The sequence below is a fragment of the Acinonyx jubatus genome, chromosome A1 (genome assembly GCF_027475565.1).
Source record: "Acinonyx jubatus isolate Ajub_Pintada_27869175 chromosome A1, VMU_Ajub_asm_v1.0, whole genome shotgun sequence".
Classification (NCBI taxonomy): Eukaryota; Metazoa; Chordata; class Mammalia; order Carnivora; family Felidae; genus Acinonyx; species Acinonyx jubatus.
Window position 1 is genome coordinate 222,855,011 of NC_069380.1, and position 16,437 is coordinate 222,871,447.

The 16,437-nt window shown below is 38.3% G+C and overlaps 1 protein-coding gene across 2 annotated transcripts in view; it reads left to right on the plus strand.

Annotated features, from left to right (window-relative positions):
- The window catches only part of RETREG1 (reticulophagy regulator 1), a 129,095-nt gene extending 114,327 nt beyond the window's left edge, over positions 1-14,768 (plus strand). For both annotated transcript variants that reach the window (XM_027074498.2, XM_015068860.3), the window contains 7 exons: positions 2,227-2,353; positions 4,763-4,847; positions 6,532-6,669; positions 7,469-7,533; positions 7,781-7,907; positions 10,600-12,326; positions 12,368-14,768. In XM_027074498.2, coding sequence (XP_026930299.2) covers positions 2,227-2,353; positions 4,763-4,847; positions 6,532-6,669; positions 7,469-7,533; positions 7,781-7,907; positions 10,600-11,099 — 1,042 coding nt within the window. In that variant the 3' untranslated portion in view covers positions 11,100-12,326; positions 12,368-14,768. The remainder of the gene's footprint in view (positions 1-2,226; positions 2,354-4,762; positions 4,848-6,531; positions 6,670-7,468; positions 7,534-7,780; positions 7,908-10,599; positions 12,327-12,367) is intronic.
- Positions 14,769-16,437: the final 1,669 nt, after the last annotated feature.

A 16,437-nucleotide genomic window follows, 5' to 3' on the forward strand; every position in this document is an offset into this window, starting at 1 on the left:
ATAAATACAAAAATATATTTTAAGTTTGATTCAAAATATGAAATGTTCATTCATTCCATTTGAATCATTAAGAGAATGATAAACCGTTTCGTTGTAAGTTTTTCATTCATTTTTGTTAGAATTATATTTGCCAAACCGCTCAACCAAATCTTTAAATACTAAATATGCGCGGGGAACAGAAATGAAAGTCTTTATTTCTGTCAACTGTATGGCCCCAGCAAAACAGAGCATGGCCTAACCTAGCCTAGCCGATTTGCAATAGATTGTTCTCAGAAAGGAGGCCACAGTTTAATAATCTTTTTTTTTTAATTTTTTTTTAATGTTTATTTATTTTTGAGACAGAGAGAGACAGAGCATGAACGGGGGAGGGGCAGAGAGAGAGGGAGACACAGAATCGGAAGCAGGCTGCAGGCTCCAGGCTCCGAGGCATCAGCCCAGAGCCTGACGCGGGGCTCGAACTCACGAACCGTGAGATCGTGACCCGAGCTGAAGTCAGACGCTCAACCGACTGAGCCACCCAGGCGCCCCTTAATAATCTTATTTCCTTTGCCACTTGCAGGTTTTTGCACTCCCGTATACAATCTTTTCCCATCCAACAGGTGTATTGGCAACATTCTGTTACAGATAATGGCTTCCGTGCCCTTAGTGTTTCCTTTAATACGTCTGGAATCATTCATGAGGTAGGCGAGCCTAGTGCTAGATTTGGTCACCAATGAAAACAGACTTGCTCAGTGGTGGTTCAAGAGAAGGGTAGAGTTCACGAATACATAAACCACTCTCTCCCTAACAGCTAAACGTCCCCGAAAGTTCGTTTCTAATGATCGGCAGGAAATCATTTGGCAAGTGTCTGCCTCGTGGAATAGTATCTGCCTGGAGAACTGATAATAACTCAGTGACTCTCTGGAAGAGCATTAGTTGACTCTGATGGAATAAAGAGGAAGGAAAAGGACATTCTTTTTTCTTTTTTAATGCATTTCTGTAACTATAACTTAAAATTTGTATTAAAAAAGGAAATTTAATTATCTAATCTACAAATTGTCTTAGTGTTCAAGGTGTATTAAAAAGAAATAGCACCTACATGTACACAGTCTCTGGGGAGTTGGACATCTAAGGGCCAGGGTAGTTTCGATTTGTCTTAGGACTACTGGATTTGAATCCAGAGATCCTCTCACCCTGACTCCCTTGCAGTCATAGCTCGGATGACAGTTCACTAACAAGAAACATTCATTTATTGCCATATCCTTAGCTCTATGGCAGCAGATTCCACAGGGTGGGTACTAATGATTATCCATTAAATGAATGAATTTGGGGGCCCTCGATAGATTGTTTGAACTGGTATGTTTTCGTGACGAGTTAGTATTGCAAGAGTGGGATTTGAACTCGATGTCATTGTATTTGAGGGAATGCCCTGTGTCTGCATGCCTTCCTCCTGGGGAGATTGTTACTGGTGTTAGCTTATTGAGGTCCCTGCTGGAAAACGAGGGCAGGGACACACAGCACGTGCCTGACACAGGCGTCACAGCCAACACATTCTACCATGACGATTGGGAGAAGTTACAGTAGAAAAAGACAAGGTACTTTGAGACTGTTGAATTGACCAACTAGAATATATATTGAAAAGGCATTGTTGATGACGATGATGATGGTCAGAAGATGGATGCCAAAGTTTCTCTAAAAGCACTGTGGCTTCCCTATCCTTAAGGTTCAAAACATTCCTAACAGGTCCCTCAAGGCCCAGTATGATGAGGTCCTATCTCACCTTCCCAGCTTCGGGCAGCGTTATTCTTCTGGCCGACTCTGCGGAGCCACACGCGGGGCCCTGTGGGATGGTGTCACTATCTCCTTCTGGCTCCAGGTCTCTTCGTATGTTGTACACTGTGCTGTTTGGAACTCTTCCGAGCCCTCGGCATAAACTACTACTAATCCAGATGTTAGCACAGAAGTGACTTCAGAGATGTCCCAAAGCCCCCACCCTATACCTCTCCCTCAGCGATCCCTTCATTGTAATGGGATAATCGTGTAGTTAGTTGTTCAGCCTGTATCTCTTCTCTCAGGGCGTCAGCTTCATCCGACAGGTATCTGGCTGGTTCACCTCTGAATTCGCAGGTCGTTTCCAGAGAGTGTGGCCAATAGTAGGTGCTCCAGAAATATTTGCTGAAACAAGCAATGCTGAATGGATCATCAGAAGTTTGGCTAAAACTCGTTGTTTTCTTTTTCTCTCTTTAGCTGGGAAGTTATCAATTCCAAACCAGATGAAAGACCGAGGCTCAGCCACTGTATTGCAGAATCATGGATGAATTTCAGCTTATTTCTTCAAGAAATGTCTCTTTTTAAACAGCAGAGCCCCGGCAAGGCAAGTCTTTCAGTACAGGAGAATGACTGTGTGTGCTTTAAAATGTGCAATAAATTGGAAACGAATGAATTAACCTAATGTACCAGCTTGTAAGGGTTCTCCAATCCTGGATATAATATGCTAGGAACACATGCCATGAAGCTGACATTAGCAAGGTTCGGAAATGTTAGTGTGTTAGCCCTAGAAAATCCTCAACTTTATATATTGAAATTGTGTTAGTTTTCTATTTTATGCATATTTATCTAACTCATTAACAAAAATGAATGATGATTGGTCTTATGGGCCAGACCGAGGAGAAAAAAATATCTTATGAGGAATTTCAGTTTAAAAGCAGACACATTAAAAAAAAATACATACAATTACAGAGAACACATTGGTGGTTGCCAGAGAGAAGAGGGCAGGGCGATGGGCAAAATAGGTGAACGGGATTAAGAAGTACCAGCTTCCAGTGATGAAACTCACCACTGTGTTGTACACCTGAAACGCATATAATATTGCATGTCAGTTACAATTCAATAAAAAATGTCAGTTTATATTATGTAGGCCAGTGCTGAAGTCAGAAGGAGATGAAGTGAACAGATAGTCCTTTGAGGATGCTTTTGGAGATAACTGAGTCTCCCTTTTAGTCTAAAAAGTAGAGATTCTTGGTTTATTTAAGACTTATTTAAGAAAGAAAACCTCTGGCAAAGACACTCATAGGGATGATGTAAATGGAATGAGTGTTTTTCCAATTACGATGCAAACCCCTGGGGAGAAGGTTCGAAAGTGGTTTGGAAGGGATTATGTGGTGCACATCTTTGGAGTACTTGGATGTGTCGAGGTGGCTTCAGCTGTGATGGTGAGAGCATGGGTTTAAGGGCAGAACCATCAACAGAACCTTTCGCTTCTATGTCTGTGTTCGAGTTCCTTGAACCTCCGCCTGTAGTTGGAAGGAAGAGCCTAGGAATGTTGGTACAGCCTAAAAATCCCTCTGGTTGTACCATGTATGGGCAATCTCTTAACTTCAGTAGTATTGAGTAATAGAATTATGTTTAGACATATTTTGAGCGTATTAAAATGGCAGTGTTGTATATGCATGGATTTTTTTTTTTTTAATCACTGAAGGTAATTCTTAGGATAGATACTCATGTGGTGGCAAGGGAGAGTTGCATTTTTGATGATTATTGATCATCCAATCATCAAAATCATTGACATGATTAAACACATTTTTAGAAGATTCTGAACGTAAAATTTGTGTGTTGGATTGTCCTAATGTGCTCTTAAGTCAGTTGGCTTAACATGATGATGTTACAAATCTAGTGGATAGTATGAAATCTCTTTCTGAAACTGAATTCTGGATACGGTCATGCTTTCATAGACTTATTCTTTCAACTTTTATGGTCTTTCCTCTTCCATTTTGCTATGAGAATTCCGTATTCTTCAACGGCCTTGCTGCTTCAGAAACAGCTCCTAATTTTGTTGCGTAAGCTCCTCTGTTCTTTTGACTAGTGAATTAATTAACCCAATGCCAAAGAATGGAAAATCAAAGTTAGTCTGAATTTTAGACCCCCTCAGTGTCAATCAGTTACTGATCGGAGTTATGTATCCTTTCCTTATATGGCTTTTTGAAATTCTCTTAATTTTGCTTCCCAGTTTAATGCCGTAACTTAAAGATGAATCAAAAGAAGAAAGATAGTTTATTTTTAAGAGTAGGATGAGGAAAACCTGTGAAGGGCTTTATAGGAGCATTTTTATCATGATGTTTAAATTTGTTAAAACAACCAAGATTTTGTTGGTCCTAGCTGACAGAGAGAAGGAAATGAAGCACATTTCACTTAAGGAATTTCATTTCATTCCCAGCTGGTTTCTAAGTAACCTAGAAATGGGGTCAATCTGAGGGATGGATATGGTTAGGAAGGAGGATAGTAATGGCCAGTGGATTCATCCCAGCTGCTTATCAGCTGTGCAAATAATATTTATGTAAGTGCCTCTAATTTCTGTAATATTTTGCTGTGTTTATGAATTTTGATGAGCTTATAGAAGTAGTTTGAACTTGCAAGTTTATTTGCCAGTCTGCATTATTTTCAGTGACTGATCCCGAGTAAAAAAAAGTTTCTGGGGACATACTACTCTTCAGTTCTCTTGCATCTGGCAGGAAGAGAGCCACAGGGATGATTAATGGGAGATGTTCTCGGTGCCAGAAACAAGCTTCTAGAACCTCAAAATGATGGTTACTAAGTGTTAAAGTGGACTGAGGCTGGTTGAACACAGCAGTCATTTGTCAGACCCGAGTACAAAAGAACACGGTTTGAACACCGTTTGCCGTAACGGGACAGATCGCATATAGATAACTAATTGGGTGTGTATCCTGTCCTCTAAAAGGTCTGGGAGTTCTGTATAACTGTCACATGTTGTTTCTATCATTTCTAGTTTTGTCTCCTGGTCTGCAGTGTGTGCACATTTTTTACGGTCTTGGGAAGTTACATTCCTGGGGTTATACTCAGCTATCTACTGTGTAAGTATAGTAGAACATTCGGCTGATTTATGTGATGCATATGGTATCATTTAATGGTCAGCAGGACCTTCCATAGTTTGGAAGAGGAGGGATGAGTTTTTAATTATAAAGCATATGGATTCTTCTTTAAGTTCCTGCTGTAAAAGGTTTTTCCTTTTCCTAGAGACCTGTACTGGTAGGGGGTAGGTACAATGGCACAGCCAGTTTGGGTAACAGTCTGGCAATTTCTTAAAAACTGTACGTGATCCAGCTATTCCACAGCCAGGTATTTACCCAGGAGAAATGAAAGTATACATTTACGCAAAGACTCGTATGCACATGTTCACAGCACCTGTATTTGTAGTAGCCAAAAACAGAACACAGTCCTTACGTCCACTCATAGAGGCATGGGTAAACAACCTGTGGCATAGCCATTCAGTGACCACTCAGCACTAATACGTTGATGTATGCCACAGTCTGGCTAAATCTCAAAATAATTAGATCTGGTGGGAAAAAGTCAGGTAAAAAAGAACATTTACTGTATGATTCCATTTATGCATAATTCAAACTAATCTTCAGCGGCAAAGCACACAGAGGGTTGCCCAGGGAGGAGGAGGGAGGGAAAGGCAGGGGAAGGATTAATGAATAGGAAGATGAGGAAACTTCAGGGGGTGATGGATATGTTCACTATCTTCATTGTGGTGATGGTTTCTTAGTATGCGTATGGCAAAATGTGTCTGACTGTATACTTTAAATATGTACAATTTATTGTATGTCAAATACAACTCCAAAATGCTGTAAAAAAGTATAGATTTCCAGCTTGGCTTGGAAAATATGATCTGGTGCTGCCACCTTGAGATGGGATAGGCACTCTCCATATAACTAACCCTCATATTTCCCTATTTTTCTTACACCGGCTTTCAAAATGTACATATACTTCCTTGGCTTCTAGTGATATTGGAGTTTGCAACTCCTATTTAAAAGGTAAATGGGCACATTTTCTAACAACAACAAATAAATAAACACCAGGGAATACAATACATTCACGGTGTCCATCTTCGTTTCTTTTTGTATTCCTGGTGCATAACACCCATGGCAGCTGATCCAAGCTTACATCCATTTTCCCACGTGGAACTCATGTACATATCAGCCCTTGATCTGCCTTGTTTAGGAAGTAAAGGAACAAAGAGCCGGGGAAGGAGAGTCTGATATGGGCAAGGCATTATTCAGATGGTTCGCATTGGCCTCATTTATTCTTCACAAAGCCCTAACAGATGTTACTATCCCAATATTACTGATGAGAGGCTAATAGATAATAACTTTCCTATAGTGAAATGGCTTATTTAACAAATAAGTAGAATGGAGATTTTAATCCAGGACTGTTGTCAAGAAAGCATGTAAGCTTTGTGTAATTGTTGAGGCTGAAAGGATTGAAAGGAGGAAGTTGATATGATAGCAAGTCTTTGAAAACAATGACCTTAAGCATAGTGTGGGTATGCACACACGTGCACACGCGCACAGGAGAAAATGTTTTCATTGTGGGAGGAAGAATACAAATGATGAGCTTACTTCACAGAAGCATTTCTCGAAGTAAAACACTTGCATTTGTCAGTAAGGAAACTGAAATATTTTTGTGAAATACTAAGATGTAGCCTTTTGAAAGGAAGGCCATCTTACCTACGTTCTCTTCCCTCTTATGTTTCAGTATTGTGTGCATTTTTGTGTCCACTGTTTAAGTGTAATGATATTGGACAAAAAATATACAGCAAAATCAAGTCAGTTCTGCTGAAACTAGATTTTGGAATTGGAGAATATATTAATCAGAAGAAACGTAAGAGATCTGGTAGGTAAAATTTGAATTTTAGATACCGTGCATGGAATCAGACATCAGCTGGCTATTTATTATGAAATCAATTTTAATACATTTAAAGGCGCTTTTAGCCTTTTATTGCACATTATTACAGAAGCTAATCCCCCACAGTAATACAGCTTTTGCCTATTTAGGCTTTTATTTTTTTCTCGAACATACAAGAAATTGACTTTTTGATCCAAATTATCAGGGGAAGGAGAAAAGGATTCAATAATCCTGTATTTGCAATAATGATTTCTTTCGTGTAAGTTATTTTATTTTGGTGTGGACTATTGCAAATAAAAAAAAACAACACTAGGGCTGAGAGCGTGGGAGCAGTGTAAGGGGATTGAGAGAACAAGGGGAGGAAAAGAAAACAGAGGAAAAATGAATGTAATCATTATTCACTACTGAACTTGGCCTATGACTTTATAGATTCTCAAACTCTAGCAAGCATCAGAATCACCTGGAGGGATTATTAAAGCTTGGATTTCTGGGCCCCACCCCAGAGTTTCAGATTCAGTTGGTGTAGGGCGGGGCCTGAGAATATGCATTTCTAAAAAGTTCCATCAGATCAGCGATGCTGATGCTGCTGGTTCAGGGACCACACTACGAGAACCACTCTATGGACCATTTCCCTTGGAAATCAGACTTTTGCAAATACGTCGTGTGCACACATTTGATTATACGGGAGCATTGGAGACCGTGAGGAATGCGGGGTCAGGATATAACTGTATAATGAATGAAATGTACTGTCTGGGAAACTGAAAGCCTCTAAATTTTCTCTCAACAGAAGCAGATAAAGAAAAAAGTCACAAAGAGGACAGTGAATTAGACCTTTCAGCTCTTTGTCCTAAGGTATTTTTTTGTTTAGTTTTCAGTTTGTTCCTGGGTGGTTTGACTGTTAAGTTTACTTACATGCCCTCAAGCTGAATGATTTTCCTAATAGACTCCTCTCATTCCTCTAAGATGACTGAACAGTTTCAAAAGGAAAATTACTCATCTGGTTTTTATTATTCTGACATTTTTTGGTGTTCATATGGAGTTTTGAAAAAGATTTCTGTCCGAAGTTTAAAATGTGCCACTGCTATTTATCTTAACACAGATTAGCCTCACGGTTGCTGCTAAAGAGTTGTCTGTGTCTGACACGGACGTATCTGAGGTCTCCTGGACTGACAATGGGACCTTCAACCTTTCAGAAGGATACACTCCACAGACAGACACTTCTGATGGTATGCTCACATTTCTGTGTGCCCTTATTATTATTAGCACGTGCAAAAATATTTACCTCTGTCAACTGCTGAGTGGATAAACAAAATCCGGCATATCTACACGATGGAGTGTCACTTGGCTATAAAAGCAAAGCAGTGACACATGCCACAAGATGGATGGGCTTTGCAAACATTATGCTAAGTGAAAGAAGCCAGACGCACAAGTCCACGTATTGTGTCAGTCCATCTATAGGAAATGTCCAGGATGGACAAATCCATGTGGACAGAAAGTAGGTTAGTGGCTGCCGGGGCTGGGGGAAGGAGGAAAGGTGACTGGTAATTAGTGTGGGTTTTTCGTCACGATGTAAATGTTCTGGCATTAGATAGTGGGGATGGTTGCACCACTTTGTGAATATATTAAAAACCACTGAATTGTACACTTGAAATGTGTACACTTTATGATCTGTGAATCGTACCTCAAAAGCTATTCCTTTTTTAAAAGTATGGAGAAAAAAATCCAAGCCAGTCAGTATCCAAATCTGCCTTTATTTTCAAAACAAATAAACAACCGACAGTGAAAACAATGAACTTGTGAAGTGTCTGGTGGCATTGTGTATGGCGACAGTGGAAGGAGGGGAAGAGACACTTTCATCCTGTGTATTCAGGGCTGGTTCCCATCAAAGAGGATTAAAGTATGGAGGACAAGCTCCCCAAATCCGAAGCTGACTCCATGGTTTCTCATGGTTTTCTTCAAAGTTAGTTCTTTTTTTTTTTTTAATTAGGATAAGTTTAAAACAGAGAGACAGTCTTGTACAGTAAGTTAATTTTTGCTAGTCTCCTTGGATTATTTCAGATCATTTTAACCATATATTGAATATATGAGATTACACTAGAAGATTATGAATTGTTCTATATGTGTTTTTACAGGCAAGAACGTACTTTCTTTTTCTAGAGGAGGAGGGAGGCCATACAGTGTTTGAGAAAAGACAGGTTTGGAGATTGGGACACCCAAGCGTAGTCTTGCCTTGGTCATTAACTGTGTGACCTTGAACAGGTGACATGATTTCTGTGGACCTCAATTGCCTCAACTTTCAAGTGTATCAGAACACTCACGGGGTGCCTGACTGGCTTAGTTGGTAGAGCATGTGACTCGTGGTCATGAGTTTAAGGCCCACTTTGGGTTTAGGGTCTACTGAGAAAAAAAAAAAAAGGAAAAGGAACACTCACGCTGTACAAGCCCTACATATCAAGATGAGGATAACAAACCCGTTGTTCTTAAGCATTCTGTCTCAGACTTACACAACAAAAGGGGCAGCAGTCATGCCCCCCACAAAGAAGGCTTTAATTAAATTGAAGACAAGTTACTATTGTAAAGAGTTAACTGTTACACTGAAAGATTTTCTATGGAAAGTGAAAAACAATAAAATCGCTGTCTGCCTACTAACCTGACATTGCTTTCAAATGTCCCAAATCTTAAGTGATCCGATATATATTCAGGACACGAGTTTGGTAGACAGGATATGGTCACTTTCAGCTATATTTATGGAAAGCGAAATGTTTCCGTAAGCTCTTAGGTTGAACATGGAATAGAAGGAGCGATACTTTCTTTTGATTCATTGCTTTAAACAAACATCGGTTACAGATGCTGAGATAGATCTTCACGGATGAAAATGCTGGGCCAGGATAACACTCACCATCTGCTGTACCAGAATCCATGAAAACCTCCAGATGAAATATATTGTTTTTACTTTGTGATCATACAGCATACATATCCACATTAGCTTAAAGCTAATACCCTCCCTGGGGCAGGATGAAATTTTTGTTTATGATGAACATTTAAAACTGCAGTACATGTATACAATGGAATATTACCCAGCCATTAGAAGGAATGAAATCTTGCCATTTGCAACAACGTGCATGGAGCTAGAGAGTATTATGCTAAGCAAAATAAGTCAGAGAAAGACAAATACCATATGATTTCACACATATGTGGAATTTAAGAAACAAATGAGCAAAGGGGGGAAAGAAGAAGGAGCCAAAAAACAGACTCTGAAAATACAGAACAGGGGCGCCTGGGTGGTTCAGTTGGTTGAGCATCCAACTCTTGATTTTGGCTAGGGTCATGATCCTAGCTAGGGTCATGGGATCAAGCCCTGCATCCAACTCCAGGTTGAGCAAGGAGCCTGCTTGGGTTATCTCTCTCTCTCTCTCTCTCTCTCTCTCTCTCTCTCTCTCTCTCTCCCCCCCCCTCCGTCCCTCCCTCCCTCTCTTCTCTCCCTCTCTCTCTCTCTCCCTCTCCCTCTCTCTTTCTTTCTCTCAAATGAAAAAATAGAGAACAAACTTATGGTTACCAGAGGAAGGTGGGTAGGGGCATGGGTTAAATAGGTGATGGGGATTAAGGAAGGCACTTGTGATGAGCACTGGGTGTTATATGCAAGTGTTGAATCGCTATATTGCACACCTGAAACTAATACACTGTATGTTAATTCATTGGAATTTAAATAAAAACTAACATCAAGTCATTACATACACTGTTTTGTACTTAAGAGGAAAACTAAGGACGTAGGGGGGACATGTGGAATTTGTGCACTTGTAGAGAGATGGTCAGGTTTGCCTAGAGTGTGGGATGGACAGCAGATTATCTTTTAGACAGTTCTTTCATTTCAGATTCATCATGGTGCTTAAGCATGAACTTCTGTTACACATTCCACAGATCTCGACCGGCCTAGCGAAGAAGTTTTCTCTCGAGACCTTTCCGATTTTCCATCTGTAGAAAATGGCATGGGAACAAACGATGAAGATGAATTCAGCCTTGGCTTGCCCACTGAGCTCAGGAGAAAAAAGGAGCAGCTGGACAGCGGTCCCAGAGCAAACAAAGAGAGGCAGTCCGCCGCTGGCCTCACCCTTCCGCTGAGCAGTGACCAAACCTTTCACTTGATGCGCAACCTGGCCGGGGACACCATCACAGCCGCAGTGACGGCTGCCATCAAAGAGCAGTTAGAGGGCGCCGCGAAGCAAGCACTCTCTCAGGCTGCCCCCAGCCCGGGAGACGACACAGACACAGAAGAAGGTGATGACTTTGAACTACTTGACCAGTCAGAGCTTGATCAAATTGAGAGTGAATTGGGACTTGCACAAGACCAAGAAGCAGAAGCACAGCAAAGTAAGAAGGCTTCGGGCTTCCTTTCAAATCTACTCGGAGGAGGCCATTAGTCTGGGAATCAACTTGTTCAACACAGCACAGATAAAACTACCAAAAAATTATAAACAATGCAAAAAAAAAAAAAAAAAGAAAAAGAAAAGGAAAAAAAATTTTTTTGAACTGTGGGCTTTACTGATTACTTCAGATGTTTTTCTTATTTTCCCTTCTGCAGTGAATTAATTGGATCTATATCAGCTGATACTGATAGACTGATATTTCCTATAGTTATTTTTATGTAATAAGCATGGAAATGAACTTTGTATACGTATATATACATGCTGTGTTATCAGAGACGAATATTAGAGGTTGTTTTTAAAGCAAAACACCAACTTATTGAGATCCTCCTACACCTATTCCTTATTTTTCCTTTACAATTAATTTTTCAGGCATGCAAAAACTTTATTGTAACTCACTGAAATATTAACAATTCGTTGGTGAATACATGCGGTATCAGCTCCTTTGTTACCGATACTTGGAAACAGTTAAAAAAATTTTGGTAGATTCTGATGTGAAAAACCAAAAATTATCAAGGTATCTTCAGGTGGAGGACTTGGGAAATATTAGCAAAATTAATTTCTTAGGAAAAAATTTTAAAAATATATTTAACTACTTTGGATAGGCTGATACATTTCCATGTTATTTCTGCAGTTATAGACTTAGGCTTACCTATAAATGGCATGCTCCATGGACTACCAGCTCTGGTCTTGCAAATGGGTGGTATTAACCCATCGAAAGCAAGTAATTATATATCACATAGACAGTGGTTTTGATGTAAACAGAGGTTGGGCTGTGTTTTGTTGTTCAACTGTCATATATTTGTAATAGAGATGTTATGAAGTGCAGGTATGTTCTGCCTGCTCAGACCTAAGTTAAACCCTCATCTTTCATATTATGTCATAGAAAAAGTCTCTTAAAATTGTGAAATTAGTTCCTGATATGTTCTATGAGTGGTGTTGTCATCAGCGGTAGAGAGACAAGAACTGTTTTCGTAGTCTGTCTTAGAGTCTCCTAAAGGAGAGAAATTTGCTTGGCTTTAAGGTGTATTTATTTGCTATTGAAGTCTAAATATGTAACCTGTTTCTCATTGGGAAGCTAGAATATATTCTTCCTTTATTTTAAACTTTTTTAGATCACCTTTAAATAACCAAATTTGACTTAGGTTTTTAACAAAACACTTAGCAGAAATCAAGCTAATTTTGTTTTTGTGATACAAACTTTTAATAGTGTTGAGGGACCATGTCAGCCAACTACCAACAATCCCTTCAGTCTTCAGGTACAGCTGGCATTTCTACAGACGCATGCAGACATCTGAGACCCTCAGAAAGGAAGGATAATCCAAGAATATAGGAAATCTGTGGTCTCTTCCCTTCGTTTTACCCTTTCCTTATATTTCTAAAGACTGTAGGTAATCTTATGTTTTAATGTAGCATCTCTTATTTATTTTTTCTTTCTGAGGTATTAAAATATCTAGACTGAATTTTGCCAAATGTTAAAGGGAGAAAAGTTACTGAGGACTTTGAACACTTGCTTTTTGTGATTGACTATGCTTATATGTCATCAGTGCCTCATGACTGTGTTTGATGTCCTTTACTGATACAAAGTGAGCCTGTGCCTTCATTATCTTGCCCATTTTGGTACAAATGAAAACCTGGTGTTAGATCAATGAACTGTGTGGGTTAGGGAGGAATAGACCTGAATTCTATTCAATACAAGTTTCTGGACACAAAGAAAAATACAGTCACATATTTATAAAATAGTTGTCACCAGGATTCTTCTTTTTTAAATTTTTAATGTGCATGTTTCTGCATTTAAAAAGCATCTGTGGCCATTAAGTCAAAAAGTGTACAGGTCATTTCAATTTCTTCACTGAGGGGAACACAAGAAGATTGATCTAAGTAATTAAAACGTGTTAAAAGTTACTGGACAAGCTTGCAAGAAGATAAACTCAAGAGTTGGTGGTATAAGCCATAAAGATAGGATCATATATTATAAACTATAAATTAAAAGGGATTTGGGGATGGCAAGGTTGGTAGGGTAGAAAAATGTGTAACACTTTCGAGAAGACATACTAGCTCTCTATGGAGAGTAGCATTATAACCATACGTGTACTTCAATATTATTTATTCAAGAACATAAGTGATTACAGATTCACACAATTGATACTCTTTGATAATGGTACTCTTAATTCAGACAAACAGGGATGCTGAAGGGGTGTGTGTGTGTGTGTGTGTGTGTGTGTGTGTGTGTGTTTGGGGATATATTTCTGATTTCAAGATATAGTAACAATAAACCCTGGTGACTGATCCAGTACCCTGGGAACTATTTATCCCTTATCATGAGGATTTCTGCATTCATTAAAAGGTGAAATGTGGATTTTTTTTTATTATTATTGTAAAGGAATTGTAGAAAAATGCTTTGCTCTCTTCCTATAGAAAATGATGAGCAAAACCAGACAATGGGAATAACACACACCAATCATGCATTTTGACCTAAAACGATAAAGCAGGGCTCAGAAGTTCAAGCTTGCTTTGGAAGGTCAATCCAGGCCTAAAACAGTGTTTATATTCTCATTTTGGATCATCGTTGCTTTTTCTTACCCTAAAAATCTTCAAATGTGATTTTTAAAAACTGTCCCCCTTCTAGTGTGGCAGAATATTAGGAAAAGAAACATTTATAAGGCTTTGCAATTAGCAAACACCCTCAACGTATTTAGGCATATCACTCATATATTTGAAGTAAGTGCAACTTTTTTCCTTTTAAAAAAATGGCAAATGCCAGTGTACTAGCGATTTTAGGCAAGAAGCAAATCTACAGTCAAGAAAAAAAAGTGACTTAAACGTTTTCCTTTTCTGTTTATAATTTTGGTTGATGTAGTTCTTTACATCACTCCAGCTATATTCGTTACGAGATAGGAAATTATTCTGAAAACACTTACTAGACTGTTTTCATAGGTCATTTGTGTCATGATGAAGCTAGAAAGTCTCAGAACTATATTTTTGTGTATTATTCCTCCATTTCCATTGCAGCATTTAAGGTGGGATGAGAGGTCATTAATAAAATTAGGAAGCGAACTATTCTGTCATACAGGGATGTTTTTAGAATAAATGGAAAAACGTCTGAAGCATTTTCAGGGGAGAAAAAGGCTATATAAAACCAAGACAGTGAAGTTTTTTCCTGCCTGTGTTTCAACTACGCCATCTTTTCAAACATTAAAACAAAGTCAATCAATAAGTATCTGCTTATAAGAAAACTCTAAAGTTATTTCAGTGGGACTGGCACTATATTGGCCTCGTAATCCAATAAATGCTATGGAATAAAAAGATGAAAAGTGTTGCAAAAATGTCTTTTTTTTCAGTTGACTCTGGACCATGTGTGAGGTTCTACACTAGTCATTTTTAATGGATCTTACCCTGGGAGACTCCAACTAAGTCACATAACATTTGCACCTGTTTCTTTCATCTATGAAATTAGCACCTGCGCCTCATAGTGTATAATTGTCTAAGACGGGGTTTGGCAAACTATGGTCTATAGGCCAAATCTGACCTGCCACTGTTTTTCTATGGAATAGCAACTAAGAATGCTTTAAAAAAAAAAATTGAAATCCGAAGAATAATTCATGATGTGTAAAATATGCAAAATTCAAAATTTAGTGTCCATAAATACAGTTTTGTTAGAACACAGCAACGTTCACTTATGTACTGTCTATGGCTATTTTTATGCTAAAGAGAAAAGCTGTACAGTTGTGGCAGATAATAGTTTTAGGCCTACAAAGCCTAAAATATTTACTATCTTGTCCTTTATAGGAATGGTTTGCCAAACTTTGGCCTAATACATAGAAAACACTCAGTTATAGTTAGAATCATGTGTAATCCTCATGATTCTACACTTAAGTAGTAGGAAGAGCATTTTTCAGAAGGACAAGGTTAGATAAATTATCCAGTCACATAGCTAGTAAGGGGGAAAGCCAGTTTGACCGCAAAGCCTATTCTCTTTCCAATATGTCACATTATCTAATATTTTTTGTTTTTTAATACATTAAGAAAGATCATAATTTTAAATAGCTTAGCGGAACTTTACTAAATACTAAAGACTGTTTTTATTTTATTGAGATTATTTTTTTCTCTTTCCAAAGAATCCGGAAACCAGCTGATCTATACTATTTTAAATGTTCTGATAACCCAAGTTTTCTCAATTCTTTAAGAATATCTCAATTCTTTGTTAAGCTAAGAACAGCATATCTAGATACCCAAAAAACAAGAGGTAGTAAAATGTTTTCAAATTGTTTACTGAAAATCATAATTTTTTACTTAACATTTTTATAAATGCAAAATTCATAGAAATTGTAAACCATTTAATAAATGTTAGTTTTTATATTCTTTGTTACCACCCCAAAACTAATCGCAAACAGCCCAATCCCCTTTAGTTTTCCTTTTAAAAACCAAGTAGCTATTGCAATATGGGTATATGAAAAGTAGTAAGCCTGTCACAAGATAATACTGCCTATCAACACCAGTATCTTAATTGACTTGAAGATGAACCTATTACCTCTTACTTTAAATTTTGTAATTATCAAAAATCAACATCCCAACATTTTCCAGCATTGAAAAGGAAGCACATCTTCATGTACACTGTCCCTTTACACTGTATAACATAACTTCAGTAGTTTGGCAATTAAGTGAAGCTCGTATCTTAAGAGCTATGTCACAGTATCCAGAAAGAATTCTAATTGTTAATATTTTTCAAATCTAAATCTTTCACGTGGGCAGTCTCAGTTTAAATTCTTCAGCAAAATGATTAATTTGGTAAGAAACATTTTTTATAGCATTGTCAGCAGAGATCAGACACATTAACATAATTCTCTGAATGTACTGAAGTTTAATGCAAGGTCTCTTGGTCAGTCATCTTGCATTTACCAAGGAGCTATTGGCTATAGACCTGCTCCTTTCTAGTATTTTTTTCCAACAATTCCAGATACTGCTGCTGGATCTCAAGGCCCCCTTCTATTCCCAATGCCCATATAAACTGAAACACTACTGTTTACTGGATGAAGATAGAATTCGACGCTTTACCTAATACCTTAATCCTCTCTAGTCTTAGTTTCTCTTAATTACCTGTATCCTATGCTTCACCCAAACTAGACATATTCTTCCTAAATATGGCTCTTATTTTCCTCTCTCCACAGTATTTCTTCTACCTTCCGCCTCCCTTCTCCATTTGCAGATGAAGTCCTCAATCTTTCCTCTCCTTCAAGACCCATCTGAAATGTCAGCTCCTTAAAAACTTTTCTAATTGGATGAGAGTTCTCTAAATACCCATTGCCTCTTAATATTTTGTTGTACGTGATCCAGT